The sequence below is a fragment of the Acanthochromis polyacanthus genome, chromosome 11 (genome assembly GCF_021347895.1).
Source record: "Acanthochromis polyacanthus isolate Apoly-LR-REF ecotype Palm Island chromosome 11, KAUST_Apoly_ChrSc, whole genome shotgun sequence".
NCBI lineage: Eukaryota > Metazoa > Chordata > Actinopteri > Pomacentridae > Acanthochromis > Acanthochromis polyacanthus.
The window spans coordinates 38,643,808-38,667,223 of record NC_067123.1 but is presented as its reverse complement, the minus strand read 5'-3'; the positions used below and the strand labels follow the sequence as shown (position 1 = coordinate 38,667,223).

The following is a 23,416-nucleotide window of genomic DNA, read 5'->3' as shown; positions in this document are numbered from 1 at the left end:
ACGTGTCTTCCAGCAAATAAAACAAGATGTTAACAAGCCTTGGTTTTCATCGCTGGGGGTTTTCCTGCAGCCAAAGTGTGAAATCATGGGGTATTTTTTAACAAGAATGTTTGCAGATATGCATTTATGGAGTTTTTCTTACTTCTTTTGGGACGCTCAGTCTCTCATGTGTTATATATTCTGAAAATTAAATTAAGGTACACTGCAAAAACTCTAAATCTTATCAAGTCTATTTGTCTTATTTTTAGTCAAAATGTCTCATCCCGTTTGATTTAAGATAAATTCTCTTAAGTGACATTTCAGCAGATGGAGGAACTTGTTTTAAGACAACGCATTTTAAATATCTTGCCAAGTCAAACAATTTTGAAATGATCTTGTTTTGAGTTGAATTTTACAAGAAAACAAAGTAAGTTTAACCTTTGTTATGTCTTATGAGACAAATTGACTCGTTTTAAAGTTTGAAAATGTGGAAAAAAAAAATATTTTCACAGTGAAACTTCTGATGTCCACATTTTCAACATTTTTGGGAAATTTTTGAAAATATTTACAAGAATATTCTTGCCAAATTCGGGGGATTTTTAAAAAAAAATAAAACATTTAAGGGAAACCTTTAAGGAATTATTGGAATTTTCTTCCTGAAATTTTGCAAATTTTCAGAAAATTTTTTGATGATTTTTTTGGATTGTTTTCAGACAAGGAAACAATATTTTTTGGTGCCTGTAAATGAGGACAGCAGGAGGGTTAAGACATCTCAAATTAGGAGGTTAGAGTGAAAACTGCTTTTTTTTTTAAGCATATCTGGCTTATTTTAAGACACCGAAGCTTGACAATCCTGGTAAAATACAGCTTAAAATAAGTTTTTCCAGAGATCTTAATATTCTAAATATCACATCTTATTTCAAGAAATCTTCTCAAGCCATTTTTCACTTGTTCTATTGGCAGATTTTTTCACTTATTTCAAGGTAAAAGTTTCTTGAAATCTGTTTTTTTTTTCTTGTTTTGAGAGGGGAATTTTTCCCGGTGTGTCGTCTTTAAGGTATTACTTTTCTAAGATTCTTTTTACCACAGCTGTTTATTTGTAGAACCACGCTTAACCCACCACCACTGCTCATGTTGAGGCTCATCAATCGTCACGTCTTCATCGCTGTCTCGCACACAAAGAACTGAGACGATGAACGTGCTCACAGGCTTTATTAAACAGTCCAAAATCACTTTCTGCTTCCAGCTCAGAGACACAAAAACCAACTTCCTTTTCTTTGGTCCGCTTCAAAAACACACTTTTTAACCTACAAAACAACCAAACAGGATCCAAAACATCTGTAAGACCTGAAAATACATGAAACTTATTCTCTGCAGAAGGTAAAGAAGGCTACTGGTGAGGACTTGAGAAAGGAGTGCAGTCTGTTTACGTCGGTTCTGATTATTGCTGGAGTGTCAGGTTGGCTTTAGCTTTCATTCACTGGAGCATCAGACGCCTTGAAGAGTCCACCGTATGAAACAACGTGACCGCAGATAAGAGAAAGATCTTCACCAAAAGCTTCAGAAAAAGCATCAAAAGCACCTCAGAGACGCTGAGTTCAGTCTTTAGGCTCCTTCAGAATAAAGTGAAGCGTAACAAGTGGTGACAAAAAAAAACAAAACGAAATCATCAAGACGTGAACATAGTGTTTTGTTTAGCGGCGGCTCTACACAGGAGGCTGCAGCAGATCCTGCAGCTCGCACAGGGTTTCCTTCAGAGTGCGAGCCAGATTTTCTGCGTTGGTTTCCTCGCAGCAGTTGAAGGCGGTGACGGAGAAGTGGACGTGGTCGGCCTGGGGGTTGTAACAGACGGCGTAACCGTCGGGAACCACAGGCCCGAAACACATGACGCTGTCGGTGTTGGCCGGCACCTGGAGGGACGAGAAGATGAGAGAGTTTAGCAGCATTTTTCTGAGAAGGTGCAAGTTAGAATTCACATGGTTGTGTTTGTCCAAGTGCATGATGGTAGTAAGACTAATTTAAAGCTCCACAGACACCAGAGTACTCCAAGGAGACGCTCTAGAACAGGAGGGTCAAAATGGTTTTAGTTCAGGTTCCACATTCAGCCCAGTTTGGTCTTCAGTAGACGGACCGGTTTTTACTACATGATCAAAACGATAAAAGTCAGATAAAAAGAGGCCAAAAAAAAGCAACAAAAGCAAGAAAATATTCCAAAATTGAGCCGCAAAACGTCAAAAAAATTAGACAAACGACACATGAAACAAAAAAAAGAGAAAAAAATTAGACAAACAAGTTACAAAGCAACAAAAAATGGAAAAATAACAAAAATGAGACAAAAAATACAAAACGCTACGCAACGCTACAACTACAGCAAAACAAAATGACAAAAATAAGACAAAAAACACAAGCGAGACAAAAAGTAAACACAAAACAAAAAAATGAGAAACAAAAAGATAAAAACATGAGATAAAAACAAGAGAAACAAGACAAAATAATGTAAAAATGAGACACAAAATAAAAGACAAGTCACAAAACGACAAAAAAATTAGCAAATGACACGAAACAAAACAGAGACAAAAATTCGACAAAAAAATTACAAAGCTATGAGACAAAAAAAAAAAACCCACAAGACGACAAAAACTCCACATAAAACAACAAATAAAGCAAAACCCAAAATGACAAAAGACAAAAAAACACAAGCGAGACGGAAAGGAAAAACAAAACAACAAAAACATGACACAAAAGTCAGACAAAACACGACAAAAAACAACAAAAACAAGACAAAATATTACAAAAATGAGACACAAAACGACAAAAAAAACAATGTAATATTTTACTTTATGATCAAACAACTTGTCATGGTCGAGAAATGATTTTAAATTTATAGATTTACTAATTTACAATCTGCAGTTAATGTCTTCTCTGTAATTTTTACACTTTGAGGACCGGATTGGACCCTCTGGAGGACCACTTTTGGCCCACAGGCCTCATGTTTACCCCCCTTGCTCGAGCACCTTTCCTCTTCATCATTTGCTAAATATTGTCTAATACTGCAGATCCTGAATCAATGACATGATGATACATAGAAGTGGAAATTCAAGACTTTTTTTTTCTGTTTATTTGAAAAAGGACAGCGTGCAGTTACATTAAAAAGATGGCTGCACCAGATTTAGCATCATGCTAATTTCCATCTGTAGTCCTTGGTCCATAATTATTGTAAATATTTCCAGAGATATAGCTGTTTAAACGTAGCTTCAAATTTAAATGCACTGAAAGCGGGTCGACCGGCTACTTTTAGACAAATTATCTCAAAAAGCACTTGGTATACCAATCTAAAATTTCACAAATACTTGGGCTGGCCCGAATAGTGGTTTCTGGCCTCCGAACATTCGGGCCCTATTAAAGACAAATATCTGGATATTCGTTTCGCCCCGTAACGTCTGGGGGGGCTTGTGGCGGAGACGGCCCGAATATTCGGATCCGTTCGTCTGGTCTCCCGGGTCCAAATTTTGCCTTCGTTTTGTCTTCAGTTAAACTGAAGAATTCCCAAACAGCGGAGGTCTTCAGCATCTTGTCTTGTGTTTATGCAACGAAGTGAAGCGTGACGTCAGAGTCGGCAGCAACCCGGCCATTCTGGTGGTGGTAAGAAACACGAATGGAGGAGCAGAGATGAGCCGAACACGGCGGGATGAGCCGAAGTGGGCCGAAGGCGGAGGGAAGACGGTAACGCCGTATATTCTTTCCGCCCGGTAACGTCTGACCAGGGGGGCGAATATTCGGATACCAAATTAATATCCGGATACCGCCGTAGCGAACGACTATTCGGATATTCGGGTCCAGCCCTAACAAATACCATTTTAAATGTGCATATTTTATCATTTTAAGTTGTGGTGGAGTTGAACTGAAGGGCACTGATAAAATAAGCCAAGAGTGAGTCACCAGGTTGAGAAATCTCGGCGTGTTTCATGTGGTAATAACGCTGTAAAAATGTTATGACATGAACGTGACTTACAAAACGATCACATGCCGTCAGGAACACAGTTGAAGAATACAACCATCAAATGTGACTGTAATCACATGAATAAAAGCATCTGGAAACTCCCAGAACGCTCGTGTTGGCGGCAAACGTGTAAAAACAACAAGTGACAGAAAATTCCAGTCACCGAATCACAAACGAACAACACAAACGCCTTCAGGAGGACCGACAAACACACACCTGTCCCGTGCGCATCTTCCAGTGAGTGGCCAGGCCGTACGCCGTGTCCATGAAGACTTTGGGGATGCTCAGTCCTTCCTCGATGGCCTGAAGCTTCAGCCCCAGCAGGTGGCGATCTATGCCGTGTCCCTTCAGAGCCTGAACAGGAGAAAATGGAAACACAACCACATTCGTTAAAAAAAACATTCACCGCAAAAACTCACAATCTTACCAAGTCTGTTTGTCTTATTTTTAGTCAGAATGTCTCATCCCACTTAAGATAAATTCTCTTAACTGGAGACACAATGCATCTTAAATATCTTAAGTCAAACAATCTTGAAATTATCTCGTTTTAATCCTCGTGTCTTCCCGTTTTAAAGTTTAAAAATGTGGGGAAAAAAGAAAAATTCACAGTGAAAGCTTCCACATTTTCAAAACTTTTTGGGAAATTTTTGAACAATTTTTGGTGGAAAAAAGAAATGTTAAAAAAATGTTTCTTTAAGAACATTCACACAAAAAAATCAACCAAAATCCAGCGAATTTCGCTGGATTTTGGTTGATTTTTGTGTGAATGTTCTTAAAGAAAATACGAGAAGTTTTACTGACATATATGGAATCACTTTAGATATTTTTAGGATTCTTTTTTGGAAGATTTCTATTAATTTTTTGAAAATATTTACAATTTTTAGATTTTTTTTTTTTACTTTTTAATTTTTAATTCTTGCCAAATTTGGGGATTTAAAAAAAACTTTTAAGGGAAACTTTTAAGGAATTCTCTTCCGGAAAATTTTGGGGAATTTTTTGCTGAATTTTTGGATTTTTTTCAGAGAAGGCAACACTATTTTTTGGTGCCATAAATGCAGACAACAGGAGGGTTAAGACACCTAAGCTTGACAATCCTGGTCAAATAGAGCTTAAAATAAATTTTCCCAGCTAATTTTAAAATCTCAATATTCTAAATATCAGATTTTATTTCAATAAATCTTACCAAGCCATTTTTCCTTGTTCTATTGGCAGATTTTTTTTCCACTCATTTCAAGGTAAAAGTTCTTTAAAATGAGTGTGGTTTTTCTTGTTTTTTTCCAGTGTTTACCTGCTTGGTCAGAGCCGTGTAAGCATCCACAGCTTCTCTGAACAGCTCCAGCTTTGCTTCCCTCTGCGATGTAAATAAAAAAAAACTGTTACTCCACGCTATAAAGTGAACAACTCCTGTTAGCTGCAGCGGACAAACTTCTCACCGACACATTCGGATCATCGAAGGCCAGGACGAATCTGAGCGCCTGATTGGTGGGCGATCGGATGAACTCCGTCCTTCCTCCTCGAAACATCCTCTGAGAGGCGATGTCGAAGGTAGGACACACCTCGTTGTGAACTCTGAGGGAAATGATGAGAAAGGATTAACCGACATACTTGCAAAAAAAACTACAAAAACTCTCTCTGGCTGCCATGAAGAGACTTCTCAGTGGGAAAATCGTCCCTGCTCATCATTCCTGCAGACAGCAACCTTCAGATAGACAATCTAAGGTTGTTTTTCACACCTTTGGAAGGTTTGAGAGTTAAATATTGCCGTTAAAAGCCGCTCCAACTCCGAAAAGTAGCCGATCTACGCTCCAACTCTCTCAAACTGCAGATAAAATGGGACATTATGAGTTTTCTCCTGCTGCTCAGAGACAGGGCGAGGAGCTCAGGCATCTGGACGAATCTCACAGAAGATTTACTTTAAAGAACCGGTGGAGGTCGTTTTCAGCAGCTGGTCCTGACGCCTCCTGGATGACGTCCAGACGGAGGTTTTCTGTCCTGTCCTGAGCTCCCAGGAAGGCTCAGACTGCGTTCCAAAATCACAGGCTTTTTCCTTTTAGCTTTAAGTGCAGCTTCCCTCACAGAGTACAAACCAAACTGGAACGTTTGGTAGTCAAAGTTTAACTCTGTAAGACCAAAATATATAAAAATAATAGCTCCGTCTGTCGAACTATCTATCTAAAAGTGCAAAAAAGTATGCAAAAAGTTAAAAATAAAAGAAACAAACATGTATAAATGAGCAAAAAATAACGAAAAAAATCTAATATATGTATAATCTGTTTTCTTAGTAAATATACATATAGATATATATATTGAAAAATCTATAAAATATAGTATATGCTTGTTTTTTCTGTATTTGGGTTGTTTTTTATATATATATTTGTGACACAGTGTGTTTTGGGACATGTTTTCCTGCTGTACTGGAAGCAAACATCAGGCTGCACAGACAGAATAAAAACCTAAAATAAAAGCTTCTTTGAAAAGAGGGAGAGGCTGAGACATAAATAAATAAGAAGTAAATACATATTTAGCAATAACAAGTAATTTTATTTGTTTAGGACACTTTCTTTTAATTAAAAAAATAAAAGGTAAATATTTACTGTGTGCACGATGATCGGTCTGCAGAAAATCGTCTCGCTTGAAAGGTGTGAAAAGAAACATTTAGCTGCTGTATAGTGTGGAAGTCTGGATGCTGGAACGGACCCCAGACCATCTAAGTCGCCATGTCAGGTTTATTTTAAGAATTTAAGAGCTTAGGTTTGTCATGTTTCCCTTCAAAAGCTCCACAGAACTATTAAGGTTTCACAATTCTAATAATGACATGAACAGAACATGATATTCTCATAATGATGCGCCACTTTATTTTGCTTTATCTTCCCCTCCTCCTTCAAACAGTGAGCGTCTCCCATGAATCCCCCACTGACCTGTAGTAGGTGAGCTGCAGCGCCACCTGGATGAAGGAGTTTGGACTCAGATTGTGCTTCTTGGGAAGCTCTTTACCGAACCTCTCGAAGTTGAAGACGTGGACGTCGAGGTCGTTGATCAGTCTGCAGGAAGTTCACACCACCGTGTTAGAGTGATTCTAACATTCAACAAATGATGAATCCAACTGTTTTGTTGGGATTAGAGTTAAAAATACTGAGCTTATTATACTCTGTGATGTGAATCAGAGAACTTTATGTAACCAGCAAATATCTGGTGTGTTTACTTCAGAAAGAACTTCATTCTATTTATAAAGCAACTGACAAATTGGCTTCTTGTTTGTGCGATATGATGCTAAATGTATTTTTTTTGTGGTACGACAAAAATGATACACAAAACAACGAATAAAGCAAAACACAAAATGACAAAAAAGACAAAAAATATTGCAAAATTGAGACACAAAGCAACAAACGTGAGAAACAAAATGAAAAGAATTGAAACAACACAAAACAGAAAAGAGACAAAAAAATTCGACAACAAATTTAGAAAGTGACAAAAAACGAACGACACAAGCGAGACAAAAAACAACAAAAAAATCACACACAAAACAACAAATAAAGCAAAACAAAGAATGACAAAATGAGATAAACACAAGTGAGACAAAAAGGAAACACAAAACGACAAAAACGAGACAAAAAAGGACAAAAACTTTGACAAAAAAAGTTGGAAAGCGACAAAAAATGACAAAATATCTAGAAACAAAATGACAAAAAAATAGACTGAATACAAGCGAGACAAAAAAAAGTGAAATGACAAAAATGACACTCAAAGCAACGAATAAAGTAAAAGACATAATGACAAAAAAGACAAAAAACAACAAAAATAAGAAAAATAATGCGACACAAAGCAACAAAAGCGAGAAACAAAATGAAAAATTTAGACAACACAAAACAAATAGAGACAAAATATTCTACAACAAATTTAGAAAGTGGCAAAAAACGAACGACAGAAGCGAGACAAAAACAAAAAAATCAAACACAAAACAACAAATAAAGCAAAACAAAGAATGACAAAATAAGACAAACACAAGCGAGACAAAAAGGAAACAGAAAAGCACAAAAATGAGACAAAAAAGTTGGAAAGCGATAAAAAAAAAAAGACAAAATGACAAAAACGAGACAAAAAACACGAAACAAAACAAAAAAGACAAAAACTTTGACAAAAAAGTTGGAAAGCGACAAAAAAGAAAATATCTAGAAACAAAATGACAAAAACGAGACAAAAAACACGAAACAAAACAAAAAAGACAAAAACTTTGACAAAAAAGTTGGAAAGCGACATAAAAAAGAAAATATCTAGAAACAAAATGACAAAAACGAGACAAAAAACACGAAACAAAACAAAAAAGACAAAAACTATGACAAAAAAGTTGGAAAGCAACAAAAAAAAGAAAAAATATCTAGAAACAAAATGACAAAAAAATAGACTGAACACAAGCGAGACAAAAAAAGTGAAATGACAAAAATGACACTCAAAGCAACGAATAAAGTAAAACACTGCTGTTAAAAATATCATTTGCTTTAAGACACTCTAATTCTAGCAGATGTTCTGAACGGAGGAACTTCTGTCCGGCTTAAATCCACAGAGCAGAAGAAGACAAAGCTCCACTCAGACTTTAACTGTTTAGGTTGAGGTCAGGACTGAACACAAAGAGCGTATCATTTCCATCAAGGTTACATAAACAGAGGAGATAAATGTGTTTACTCTCCTGTGGCTAACTGCTCTGCTGCTTTACTGCCACTGAGGCCGGAGCTAAGAGGAGGAAACCGAGCTCCTACATGTCGAGGTTCTGCTTGGCGTGTTCGATGTCCCTCTTGATTTCCCGGTCGATGTGGAAGTAGAGCTTCTTGGGCATCGGCAGCGGGACCAGCGGGGCTCTCTTTGGGTCCGGTTTCTCACTGCAGCCAAGAAAAAAAAACACAAATGTAAAGCAGAAATGCAGCCGTCTCCACCTGAAACTCACCGACTTTCACATGTTAATTATCCGTTTCTTCACTGGGAGGAATGACTGTGCAATTCAGCTAAATGTGTTTATAAGCGGTGGGACGTGATTAAAAAAAACGTGTCTAATTATTTAACCCTCGTGTCGTCCTGCGGGTCCAAACTGACTCGGTTTAAAGTCTGAAAATGTGGGAAAAAAATGTATTTTCACAGTGAAACTTCTGATGTCCACATTTTCAACATTTTTTGGGAAATTTTTGAACATCTTTGGTGGACAAAAAGAAATGTTCAAAATGTTTCTTAAGCGAAATTCGCTGGATTTTGGTTATTTTATGTGAATGTTCTTAAAGAAAATATTAGAAGTTTGACTGATGAATATGTAACAGCTTTAGATATTTTTAGGATTTTTTTTGGAAGATTTTTACTCATTTTTTAAAAAATATTTACAAGAATTTTCTTGCTAAATTTGGGGGATTTTTAGATTTTTTTCCTAAAATTTTTAAGGGAAACTTTTCAGGAATTATTGGAATTTTCTTCCTGAAGGTTTTGTAAATTTTAGGAAATTTGGGGAATTTTTTTCATTGAATTTCTGGAATTTTTTTTCAGAGAAGGAAACAATTTTTTTTGTTTTTCTAAATGAAGACAACAGGAGGATTTATAACGCTGCTTATCGCCCCTGTATTTATTCTATTTTATTGTTTTGTTTTGATCTCACATTGATCTCTACATTTTCAACATTTTTGGGACATTTTTTGGTGGAAAAAAAAGAAATATTAAAAATGTGTCTTAAGAACATTCACAAAAAAAATCAATTTTTGTTGGTTGATTTTTTTGTGAATGTTCTTCAGGAAAATATTAAAAGTTTTACTGATATATATGGAATCACTTTAGATATTTTTTGGTGCCCGTAAATGAGGACAAACAGGCGGGTTAAAAAGACCACAAAAGCGCTGCTATAACAATGTAAAGAAGACATGAATCCATTTCTTTCTGGTATTTAAATGGAATGAACCCCGAGTTAATGAGATTTGTTGGACTGTTTTTTCTTGTCTGTCTGTTGTAAAATTCAGACGTAAACCCCACAGAGGACGCTGATCGTGTCGCTTCATTTCAACCCTCCGTCTCACCAGTACTCCAGGATGTGATGCAGCAGCGTCGCTATGGGAGGACCTTCTGCTGTGGCCTGTTCGTACAGCAGACCCCAGGAGCCGTCCTCCCCCACCACAAACTGGACAAACACAGACGACGATCAGACGAGGTTCTACTGAGATAAAGCAACCATGTTTAGTTCTATGTGATTATTCTCACCTGCAGAGTTTTATCAAACCAACGGTTCCCGCTGTTGGAGAACGTCCCGCCTCCATGCAGAATCTGAGCTGCTTTACGGCTGGCGTACCTGTCAATCAAAGGTAGAAGAACATCAGACTAGTAGAACAGGACAGGACAGGACAGGACAGGACAGGACAGGACAGGACAGGACAGAATAGAATAGAATAGAATAGAATAGAATAGAATAGAATAGAATAGAATAGCATAGCATAGCATAGCATAGAATAGAACAGAATAGAACAGAATAGAATAGAAGAGAACAGGATAGATTAGCATAGAAAAGAACAGGATAGAATAGAATAGAACAGGATAGAATAGAACAGAACAGGATAGAATAGAATAGAATAGAATAGAATAGAATAGAATAGAATAGAATAGAATAGAATAGAATAGAATAGGACAGGACAGGACAGGACAGAATAGAAAATAATAGAACAGGAAAGAATAGAATACAATATAATAGAACAGGATAGAATAGAACAGAACAGAATAGAATAGAACAGAACAGGATAGATTAGCATAGAATAGAACAGGATAGAATAGAATACAATAGAACAGAATAGAACAGGATAGAATAGAACAGAACAGAACAGAATAGAATAGAACAGAACAGGATAGATTAGCATAGAATATAACAGGATAGAATAGAATACAATACAATAGAACAGAATAGAACAGGATAGAATAGCATAGAATAGAACTGAACAGAATAGAATACAATAGAACAGAATAGAATAGAACAGAACAGGATAGATTAGCATAGATTAGCATAGAATAGAATCGAATAGAATAGAATAGAAAGCTTTACTGTCATCATACACAGGGGCATGACGAAAATATAAGCAGCTGCATTAAAATAAGCTAAATTAACAACAATAAATAATAAAATTAAATGTACAAATAAAACAACCCAATATTATGAATTCCAACATTTGCAAAAAAGCCAAGATAAGAAGTAATGAGATAAAACAAAACAATAAAATAGAATAAATACGGTGGAGAGAAGCAGCGTTATAAATCCTCCTGTTGGCTTCATTTACAAAAAATATTTAACAAAAAATATTGTTTCCTTGTCTGAAAAAAAATCAATGAAAAAATTCCCCAAATTTCCTAAAATTTACAAAACCTTCACGAAGAAAATTCCAATAATTCTTGAAAAGTTTCCCTTTTTCCCTTTTTTTTTTTAAATCCTGCAAATTTGGCACGAAAATTCTTGTAAATATTTTTAAAAAATGAGTAAAAATCATCCAAAAAAAATCCTAAAAATATCTAAAGTGATTACATATTTATCAGTCAAACTTCTAATATTTTCTTTAAGAACATTCTCATAAAATAACCAAAATCCAGCAAATTTCGCTAAAGAAACATTTTTAACATTTCTTTTTTTCCACCAAAAATGTTCAAAAATTTCCCAAAAATGTTGAAAATGTGGACATCAGAAGTTTTACTGTGAAAGTATTTTTTTTTGTCCACATTTTCAGACTTTAAAATGAGTCAATCTGACCCTCAGGACGACACGAGGGTTCAAAGTGACACTGTGTTGTTTTGAGTTCAGAAGTCTGATGGGTCTTGGGGTAAAAAAGAGAGAATAAACTAATTATTCCAGATCTCAGACATAAACTATAAACGCATCTCAGACTTAAGATATAAATCTGCCAACATAAAGCAGCAGGATAAACGGAGGAAGTCACAATTGAACGTTTAAACCAAACGTCAACAGACGACACAATCGTATCTGAACAGAGGATTTCTCAACTCCTTGAGCAAACACAGCAATGCCTGAGAGAATCCAGCCAGGAAAACACAAGAATTTACCAAAAAGACTCTTTCATGTCAAAGTGAGGACAGATTTCAACTAAATAATGTCGATTAATAGACATTATAAAAGGTAAAATAAGAGATAAGAGTTCAGATGCAGCTTTGGCTGAATGGAAAATTATTTTTCTGTAAATTCTTGGCAAAAAAAAAGTGTGTGTGTGTGTGTGTGTGTGTGCATGTGTACGTACTTTTCATCAGATATCCTCATGACCGGAGAATCCAGACACAGAGAGAAAAGTCCTGTCTCGATGAGCCGCACCGAGTCCTGGTTCAGTTTGTCTGAGACAAACAGAAAAGAGAGTTTCAGTGTTTTGACATCAGATTTAGTGACTCAGCTCTGATGTAAAATCACCGTTCTGTCGACACACGACAAACACAGTTAGATAAATTTACCAAGACAAGAAAGCTGCTAATTTTACGTGAAACAAAAACATTTAACAAACCTGCATATCTGGACTGTTTTGGTTCGAAACACATTTATTGTAATATTGGGATAATTTTAGAAAATTTTGGGTATTTCAGCCTGTGATCGGCGTACGTTTGTCCGTCCGTCTGTTCGTCTGTCTGTCAGCAACGTTACTCAAAAACAGACGGACGGATTTGGATGAAAATTTTAAGGAAAGGTCAAAAATGACGTGAGAACCTCATCAAGAACCTACAAGAGAAGTCCAGTTGTGGTCCTCCTATCATTTCTGACCTTTCCTGAAAATTTCATCCAAATCCATTCGTCTGTTTTTGAGTAACGTTGAGAAAACAACGAACCGTCCCACGGATCATCACTAATGTGCTATAATCTAACTGAATAGAGGTAATTCTCCTGTCAGACAGGTGTTTACCTCTGAGCAGGCGGTTGTACGCTTCTCCCCAGGTGTGTCGGTGTTCGCTGGTCAGGATTCCCATCGGCTCCTTGTCCGTCTTCCAGGACTGAGATCTGATCCTCAACAGCTGAGCGTGAATCTGACTCTCCGTCATCCGAGAGCCGTCGCTGTTGTAAACGTCCAGCTGGAAGAACTAGCGGACGGAGAGAAAACGCTTGAAATACTTCCATCCCTTCCTCAGCCCACTTAACAGATCGTCCAAACAACCCAGCGGTGAGTAAACGTTGAATGCTAATGCTCTACATGCTACATATGTTTTAGATTTTTTTATTTGCTTTAATTCTTGTCGACTAATATGTGTTGGTCATAGCTGAAGCAACAGTGGTTTAACATTTTAACAGATGGATGGATGGATGGATGATGGATGGATGGATGGATGGTGGATAGATGATGGATGGATGGATGGATGGATGGATGATAGATGGATGGATAGATGATGGATGGATGGATGGATGGATGATAGATGGATGGATAGATGGATAAATGATGGATGGATAGATGGATAAATGATGGATGGATAGATGATGGATGGATGGATGGATGGATGGATAGATGGATAAATGATGGATGGATGATGGATGGATGGATAGATGATGGATAGATGATGGATGGATGGATGATAGATGATGGATGGATGGATGGATGGATGGATGGATAAATGATGGATGGATGGATGATGGATGGATGGATAGATGATGGATAGATGATGAATGGATGGATGGATAGATGATGGATGGATGGATGGATGGATGGATGATAGATGGATGGATAGATGATGGATGGATGGATGGATGGATGGATGATAGATGGATGGATAGATGGATAAATGATGGATGATAGATGGATAAATGATGGATGGATAGATGATGGATGGATGGATGGATGGATGGATAGATGGATAAATGATGGATGGATGATGGATGGATGGATAGATGATGGATAGATGATGGATGGATGGATGATAGATGATGGATGGATGGATGGATGGATGGATAAATGATGGATGGATGGATGATGGATGGATGGATAGATGATGGATAGATGATGAATGGATGGATGGATAGATGATGGATGGATGGATGGATGGATGGATGGATGGATAGATGCTTTATTAATCCCAAAGGAATTTCAAGAACTGGTTACAGAAACAGGTTCGTGAAAATAGTTGTTTTTGGTGAATTTTTAAATGACATATTTAAAACTAATCGTTTTTGCTGCAATATCATGAATTTAAGCTCAGATTTAGTTGTCTTCTCTCAACAAATAACAGATGCTTAGTTCAAGGACTGCTGTAAAGTTGAAAATCCGTCACGTCTTCCTCACTGCAACACAACAGTGCATCAACAGCATCGACTTCAAACACAAAACATACTTTAAAACAACGTTCACAGTAAAAATTTGAACAGAAACATCGACAGAACCGTCCATTTGTCATGTTTTGGATCTGATATGTAGACTAGATAAACAGGTGATGGTCTATGAGGCTTATCTGAAGTCAAACCACTCGGATCAGATTTGTTTTCATTCTTCTCTAATCTTCCAGGACGACCTGCTGCCAAAAACATGACGTCCAATCAGGGAGCTTACTCTGTGGTCATGTGACTCGTGTTTACAGGGCTTGGCTCGCCTCTAATTGGTTTAGTCCTTAAGAAACGTAACAAACAAGCAGCAAAGAAAAAAAACCTGCAGGTGTGACTGCACAAGATCTGACATGACTGCTGCGTTGTTCAGCCAGAGAACATCAACAGCATCCGAGTCGTCCACTAGGTGTCGCTACAACCCACCTGGTAGTTCCTGACGACGGTGATGTGCGTCGGCACGCGTCTGGATCGACCGTAGTGGGCGATGTAGTCGTGTTTGGGACCGGGAATCCTGCAGGAGGAGAAGAGCAGCGGGTAGAGCTCCATGCACAGAGGCATGCCTCGCATGTACTCCACCGGCAGCTGTCCTCTGATGGAGAAAGAAAAGCATGAGTATCTGTTAATATTCACAGTTTCTATGACAAATCTATTGTTCTGGATACGTGCACCAAAAACCGAGACACGAAAATGACAAAAACAAGACATAAAATGACAAAATGAAACACAAAATGTCAAAAACTAGACAGAAAATGACAAAAACGAGACCCAAAATGTCAAAAACAAGACAGAAAATGACAAAAACGAGACACAAAATGACAAAACGAGACACAAAATATCAAAAAGGAGACATAAAATGACAAAAACGAGACACAAAATGTCAAAAACAAGACACAAAATGACAAAACAGAGATACAAAATGTCAAAAACTAGACACGAAAATGACAAAAACGAGACAGAAAATGACAAAATGAAACACAAAATGACAAAAACAAGACAGAAAATGTCAAAAACAAGACACAAAATGACAAAAACGAGACACAAAATGACAAAACGAAACACAAAATGTCAAAAACAAGACACAAAATGACAAAACAGAGATACAAAATGTCAAAAACTAGACACGAAAATGACAAAAACGAGACAGAAAATGACAAAATGAAACACAAAACGACAAAAACAAGACAGAAAATGTCAAAAACAAGACACAAAATGACAAAAACGAGACACAAAATGACAAAACGAAACACAAAATATCAAAAACGAGACACAAAATATCAAAACGAGACACAAAATATCAAAACGAGACACAAAATGACAAAAACAAGACACAGAATGACAAAACAAGACACAAGACGACACAAATGAGACACAAAATGACAAAAACAAGACACAAAATGACAAAACGAGACACAAGACGACACAAATGAGACACAGAATGACAAAAAAATAGGCACAAAGTGACAAAAACAAGATAGAAATTGACAAAATGAGACACACAACAAAACTGAGTCAGAAAATGACAAAACGAGACACAAAATTACATGAGACAAAAAAAGAAGCACAATACGACAAGACACAAAATGACAAAAAATAGATACAAAATAAACAAAAATGAGACACAAGACAACACAAACGAGACAGAAAATGACAAAAGTGAGACACAATGGCAAAACCAAGATAGAAAACGAGACACAAAACAAAAAAATACAAGACACAAAAGGAAAACAATCTTTTTTAATGAGACTTCTCTGCCTTTCTATGAATGTCTGCAACTTATTGAGCAGCTTTTGTTGTTTGAAAAATGTTCTCAGCACATAAAGAACTTTCTGTCCTTTGCTAAGTCATCAAAAAATAATACTATACTTTACCTTTTACTTTACTATTTGAAAAGTAAAGTAGCAAAACAACACAAAGTGATTAAATGAGAAACAAAGTAGAGAAAAACACAGGAAAGCAGCTAAAAGCTAAACTGCTGCTCAGACTGAAAGCAAACAGTCTGCAGATACGGTTACAGTTAGATAAATATAGATTCAGTTCATGCAGAGAAACGCCAGCCGGGTCAAAGGATGCGGCTCAAAATAGACGATGGTGAAAGTTAAAATGCCCCCAGAGGGTAACGGAGGCAGTAAATGAAGCCAGAGTCCTGTTACAAATAAAAACAACTCTCATTGTCACAGCAGGTTATTATCAGACGCTGGTTTAGTTTGCTTGTAATGGAGTTACTGCATTTTACTGCATTAATCACTACAGATCACTAACTATGGATTTAATTCAGCCTGGAGTCTAATATTCCTATTTTATAGAACTTTATACTCATAGTTCTCTGCTTTTTACTCCACTCTTTTCACTAGTTTCTACTCATTTTCCATATTTTACAGATTATTATTGATACTGAGCTTCCAAAAGCTTCATTTTATCAAGTTATTTAAGATTGAAATTGTACTATTAAAGGTTTCATTTTAGAATAAAAAGTTAAAATAGTCTGACAGTCCTTCCTAAAATATATTTTTAAAACATCTTTGTTGGTCTCTTTGGACTTAGTCATAGAAAGAAAGGTCCTTCTAACACTTATTAGTGCTGAAATAAAACAGCCCAGCACTGGAATAATGTAGTTAAAATGAGCTAAACGTAAAAAATGCTGCTTAAATTCACATTAAAATGATTAAAGTTGATCAGGGATGGACATATACCGCAAACTCTGTGTAACTAAAGAAGAAAAAACAACCCAAAAAAAAGGTAGAAAACTGAAAATGAAGCATTTATTTACTGCATGGTGGCATCAGTGTGAGTGTGTATTATTATTAATATTCAATTTTAATGACGTGTCAAAGTAGATAGACGGACGGACGGATAGAAATTCATAGACTTACGTGTTGATTTTGGCTTTGAAGTCCAGGACGGCTGCTATCAGTTTAGATGCAAACCTGAGTGGAAACAAACACATTTTTATTGTTATTTAAACTAAAACTGCACAATAAACATTTTTTTTTATCAGGCACAGAGGAACCTAAAGACTTTCTGGCAGGACCAATGGTTCATCAAACGGTCAGAGATACCAGGAAGACGTACAGATTTCTGCTAAATAAGGCGACACAGCCTGATTTTCTATATTATATAAGGACTGATGATGCTTTCTGCTGTGTATAGCCTCCCCCCATAAATCTATTCTGAGCAGGAAAATATCACATATCAGTCAAATATCTTATAAACTCAACACTGCACACCTAAGAAGTGTGTTCCGTGGTGTTTCTGGTGCTAATTTCCAGTAATTCCACCAAAGCAGACCCTTTTTTTTTGCTTTAACTGTACAGGAACCAGCTGTTAGAGCAGCACAAAGAGCAGAAAGCCGTTGAAATGCAAACAGCGGATTGATTTACACAATGAACAGCTGAGCATGTGGATCATGAGTGGACGAGAACACAGAGACACTAAAATAAACACGGTGTTTCTGCTCGACGACGGCACAGAAAACACGATTCAACGAGTAAAGATGACGGAAAGAGGAAGTTTTCTATCAGTCTGCAGCCTGTTGGAAGCATCTTATAATGGTGTACTGCAGGGGTGTCCAACATGAGGCCCGTGGTCCAAAAGAGGTCCTCCAGAGGGTCCAATCCGGCCCTCAAAGTTTAAAAATCACAGAGAAGACATTAACTGCAGATTTTAAATTAGTAAAACTATAAATTTAAAATAACTTCTAGACCATGACAAGTTGTTTTGTGTCTCGTTTTTGTCATGTTTTGTCTTGTTTTTGTTGCTTTTTGTCTGACTTTTGTCATTTTGTTTCTCGTTTTTATCACTTTGTGATTCCTTTTTGTCTCATTTGTGTGTTTTGTCTTACTTTTTGTCACTTTATGTCTCATTTTTGTAACATTTTGTCTTGTTTTTTTGTCTGACTTTTGTCGTTTGTCTCACGTTTTTGTCGTCCCTTTCCTTTTTGTCTCGTTTGAGTTTTTTGTCCTAATTTTGTCATTTTGTGTTTTGCTTTATTTGTTGTTTGTTGTCTGACTTTTGCAGTTTGTCTCATGTTTTTGTCGTTTGTCCAGTTTTTTGGCACTTCTAAAACTTTTTTGTCAGATTGTCTCTTTTTGTGTCGTTTGTCTTATTTTTGTCGTTTTGTCCTCGTTTTTGTCACATTGTGTCGCATTCTTGTAACATTTTGTCTTGTTTTTTTGTCTGACTTTTGTCGTTTGTCTCACGTTTGAGTTTTTTGTCCTAATTTTGTCATTTTGTGTTTTGCTTTATTTGTTGTTTGTTGTCTGACTTTTGCAGTTTGTCTCATGTTTTTGTCGTTTGTCCAGTTTTTTGGCACTTCTAAAACTTTTTTGTCTGACTTTTGTCGTTTGTCTCACGTTTTTGTCGTCCGTTTCCTTTTTGTCTCGTTTGAGTTTTTTTCCTAATTTTGTCATTTTGTGTTTTGCTTTATTTGTTGTTTTTGTCTGACTTTTGCAGTTTGTCTCATGTTTTTGTCGTTTGTCCAGTTTTTTGGCACTTCTAAAACTTTTTTGTCTGACTTTTGTCGTTTGTCTCACGTTTTTGTCGTCCGTTTCCTTTTTGTCTCGTTTGAGTTTTTTTTCCTAATTTTGTCATTTTGTGTTTTGCTTTATTTGTTGTTTTTGTCTGACTTTTGCAGTTTGTCTCAAGTTTGAGTTTTTTGTCTTATTTTTGTCACTTTGTGTTTTGCTTTATTTGTTGTTTTGTTGTCTGACTTTTGCAGTTTGTCTCATGTTTTTGTCATTTTGTTTCTCGCTTTTGTCATTTTTTGTCAGATTTTTGTCGTTTGTCCAGTTTTTTGGCACTTTTAAAACTTTTTTTTGTCAAATTTCTTGTCTCTTTTTGTGTCGTTTGTCTTTTTTTGTCGCTTTGTTTCTCGTTTTTATCATTTTGTGTTTCCTTTTTGTCTCATTTGTTTGTTTTGTCTTATTTTTGTCACTTTATGTCTCATTTTTGTAACATTTTGTCTTGGTTTTTTGTCTGACTTTTGTCGTTTGTCTCACGTTTTTGTCGTCCGTTTCCTTTTTGTCTCGTTTGAGTTTTTTTCCTAATTTTGTCATTTTGTGTTTTGCTTTATTTGTTGTTTTTGTCTGACTTTTCCAGTTTGTCTCATGTTTTTGTCGTTTTGTTTCTCGCTTTCGTCATTTTTTTGTCTGACTTTTGTCGTTTGTCTCAAGTTTGAGTTTTTTGTCTTATTTTTGTCACTTTGTGTTTTGCTTTATTTGTTGTTTGTTGTCTGACTTTGGCAGTTTGTCTCATGTTTTTGTCGTTTTGTTTCTCGCTTTTGTCATTTTTTGTCAGATTTTTGTCGTTTGTCCAGTTTTTTGGCACTTAAAACTTTTTTTGGTCAAATTTCTTGTCGCTTTTTGTGTCGTTTGTCTTATTTTTTGTCATTTTGTTCTCGTTTTTGTCACATTGTGTCTCATTCTTGCAATATTCTGTCTTGTTTTTGTTGTTTTTTTGTCAGACTTTGCCGTTTTTATCCTACAGTAAAATACTGCATCGTTCCGTTCCAGATAGCTGTGACCAAACGTTATGCTCCTTTGTACATGTGGACCAAATGTATTTTTTTTGCTTTAAAACAAAGGAAACATTAGAAGTTGTGGGTATTTATACATTATTATGCTGTGATTTTCCTGAACACTGGAGATCAGATTGGACTGAATGTGGAACCTGAACTAAGATGAATTTGACATATTATATTCTGAAAAATTAGATTTAGGATGAGGTGATGAAAAACATGGAGGTCACTGAAAGCCAAATATCAGTTTTGATGCCAGATTTTTCCCAAACATGTATAAAATGACTATTAACTGGTGACTATTGGAATCAAACAAGCAGCAGACAGACTGTTTTATCTTCTCTGTAGGCAGAAACTTCCAGAGCTAATATTAAACGTCCTCCTGCTTCACTACATCAGCATGTCTGGACTCACACCAGCTGGCTCCTCCAGTCGTTGTAGTCCCTCCTGGGCAGAGAGATGGCCGGGTTCGAGTGCACTGGCAGCGGCTGTCGGCTCTCCAGGTACGCCCACTGCACCCAGCGGTCCGAGATCTGCAGCACGAACACACGAATCAGCCCCGAACGCAACAGGAAACAAAATCACACTGATAAATGACAGCAGATCAAATAATCTTTGAACACGAGTGAGTTTAAATATAAAGAAGAGGACAGTCATGAAAAGATATAATATTAAATATCCATAGTTTATAATAATAATAATAAAAATGAAAGCTGCAAACAACGGGTCCTTGCATTCTTGCCGGTCAGTGAATCCAAGCATGTCCACCAGGTGGCGCTATCAGTGTGACTGTATGTCGGTTTGTGGAATTAATCAGGTCCAGACTCTGATCATACACGTAAAGTTTGAGACAGATTGAAGCATTTGCAGGCTAGTTATAGAGCATTTCTTGCCTATCCACCAGGTGGCGCTGTTACTGAAACTGTATATTGACCTATGGATGTGATGAGAGTTGGGCTCTGATCAAACATGTAAAGTCTGAGGCAGACTGAAGCATGTACAGGCTGTTTCATGGCAAAATGTTGCTAATGTGGTCCAAAATTGTCCAAAATATGACACGTAATTCAAAATGGCCGACTTCCTGTTGCGTTTTGGGCATGTTTGCCATAGAGTTTTTGTGTGTCTTGGCGTTCCAGGGGGCGCTATTGAGCCACACCTATGCAGTTCCCCTAAAATATAACATTTTTCGCTTGTCCTGATGTGTTCGCATATTTTTGAGTAGTTTTAGACTTTCAAATTTGCGATTCAAAAGTCGGTAAAAAAGAAGAAATTCTTGTATTACAAAAGAGTACATATATATATACATACATATATGTATAATAGGGTCTTTCCCTCATTCAGTGCTCGGACCCTAATGAAGCTAATCATAAAATGCAGTAACTGGAAATTTGAAAGCCTCTTGGAACAACCACCGAGGCTTTAAATGAATTGTTTATGAATAAGAGTGACGTGATGCGCCTATAGGAGGTGAGAATCAGGCTGTTTTGCTTTGAGGCTCAGTATTTTTAACATTTCTCTGCCCTCCCATCCAACATCTGCCTCCCTCTCACACTGATAGCAGAAACACACCCAGTTCTTGGACAGCTTGGCCCTCCTCTCCAGAGTCCCCTGCAGCTTGGAGCCCAGACCGCCCGGCCGACCGAACTCCTGCACGATCCTGCGGGTGTGGGCGAGCTCCTCGGGGGGCAGCAGGGGCTCCAGGGCCCTCAGGTAGCCCTGCAGGGTCTGGGCCAGAGGGGGGACCGGCTGGGGAGGAACCGAGGAGAAGAAGCACACCTCCGGCCTCAGAGAAACCTGCAGCAGGAGGGAGAACAGTGAGGTTCCTGCAGGATCTACAGGAACATTTTAGTGCTGTGGAGGTCTGATGAACTGTAATGAGGAGTTTAACTACAGAGCAGCTCCAGGAACATGTCAGAGCAGCTCAGTTTGACCCAAAGCCAACAGAAAGCAGGGCGCGACCACAGACAGTAAAATAGGAAGTGTGAAAGACAAAATCTGCTGCTTCTTACTCCCGCTACAGATTCTTTGTTATGATAAATGCACTCTCTATCTGAGCAGGAATTCCATCAGATTAGCAGTAAATCTCTTTAGTTGGACTCTAAACTCACCCGGGACAGCCACGTCCTGCAGCCGCCGGACTGGAGTTTCCTCAAAATCATGCTTCCACAGTCAGAAATACACCCTGTGTTGCATATATGGTGTTAAAACAAACCAGCTTCGACTTGATTTCCTTGAGACGTTTGGCAGCGTTGCACGGACCAGTCTGCTACTCGAAGGCCGGAGCTCCAGCCACGGCTGCAGGGGTGGCGGAGACCGTCCGCATCGCTCGATTCCCGGCTAAACTCCGATCATCTGAGTTCCAGGGCCAAAGGTAAACAGAAAAGAACTCTGAGACCCCTTCTGAGTTTGTTTCTCCGCGCAGCAAGCATGCAAACACTCACGTACTGCAGGCTGCACGCGTGCTGACGTAACACCGTTTCCGTCAACAGCAACGTGACCGCGAAACCGTGCGTGCAGTACCGAGTCTGACCGAAGGGCGCCGCTGTTTCAACACTAGAGGACATCCCAGGACAAACAGTACGGGTTTAAATAAAGTTATGAGTTTAATAGGAGACCTGTTGCTTAGAAACAAAAACAGAGGGACCCAGATGGTTAAAGAAAATAAATAATTACAAAATAAAAACCCCCTTTAACCCCGCAGTGCCTCCGCTTCTGAGAGATTTTAAAAAAAGAAAACAGTGGTGTTACATGGATGTTACACACACACACACACACACACACACACACACACACACACACACACACACACACACACACACACACACACACACACACACACACACACATATATACATTTGGTGGTGAGACAATTAAGAAAAATTCTCTCCAATTAATTAGAGGCTTGTAATTAATTAACTGAGTAGAAACCAGCCGGACTTCTCTGGCAGATGGTTCTTGAAAAGTGATGTTTATTAACTTCTTTATCAAAATCCACAAAAAGATGTTTTTTTTTTAAAAAAAAAGCCATATCATTTTATTTATAGTATTTTTTGACAACTTTTTGCTCACAACAATGTTGGTTTTAAAAATAGAAACTAGTGTTGTTCTATTTATTTAACCATTTATCAATTTGATGAGACAGAGGTCTCAGAAACTTGCGTATTAAATATAATACAAATGGTAATATAGGATTAAAGTTCACGTATGTCTATTAATTAATCAAGTAGAAACCAGCTGGACTTCTCTGGAAGACGTTTCTTGAAACGTTTTCCAGAGAGGATTGCGACCTACCACTGAGTCTCTAATGGCATCTCAGCTGCACTAAACTGCAGAATTATTATTTTTTTTACATAATCTGGTCAGAGAAAGTTTATGTGGGTCAAATTTTTAACAATAAAAAGGGATCTTGATGTCTTGAGGCCTTGAACGTTTCAATTTGGTTAGTTTTGCATTCATGGACTCATAGAAAGTTGAAAATGTGACAATTATTTCTGTTTCTATAGATTCTGGTGTCATTTTTTATCGACAACATGCCTGGCAAATCTTTCTAAACTATATATTTCAGACACAAAAATAATCAACTAATTGTGAAATCTACAGAAAAGGCTCATGTGATGCAAAT

The 23,416-nt window shown here is 37.3% G+C and overlaps 2 protein-coding genes and 1 long non-coding RNA gene across 3 annotated transcripts in view; 1 reads left to right on the top strand and 2 right to left on the bottom strand.

Annotated features, from left to right (window-relative positions):
• Nucleotides 1-23,416, bottom strand: part of rps5 (ribosomal protein S5) — a 256,311-nt gene that overhangs the window by 24,264 nt on the left and 208,631 nt on the right. The gene's annotated exons all lie outside the window — the stretch shown is intronic.
• cratb (carnitine O-acetyltransferase b) lies at nt 1,175-22,280 on the bottom strand. The gene is made up of 15 exons (XM_051955779.1): nt 21,903-22,280; nt 21,364-21,588; nt 20,209-20,327; nt 17,153-17,206; nt 14,706-14,871; nt 12,880-13,054; nt 12,232-12,322; nt 10,205-10,292; nt 10,024-10,124; nt 8,734-8,853; nt 6,898-7,020; nt 5,413-5,548; nt 5,268-5,330; nt 4,196-4,333; nt 1,175-1,889 (listed from the first exon to the last, which is right to left on the bottom strand). Exons 1-15 carry the CDS (start codon nt 21,951-21,953, stop codon nt 1,686-1,688), a joined length of 1,854 nt encoding a protein of 617 aa, XP_051811739.1. The 5' UTR covers nt 21,954-22,280; the 3' UTR covers nt 1,175-1,685.
• LOC127536162 (uncharacterized) lies at nt 7,559-8,451 on the top strand. Its single transcript, XR_007945152.1, has 2 exons — nt 7,559-7,699; nt 8,407-8,451. It is a non-coding gene; the product is annotated as an uncharacterized LOC127536162 (long non-coding RNA).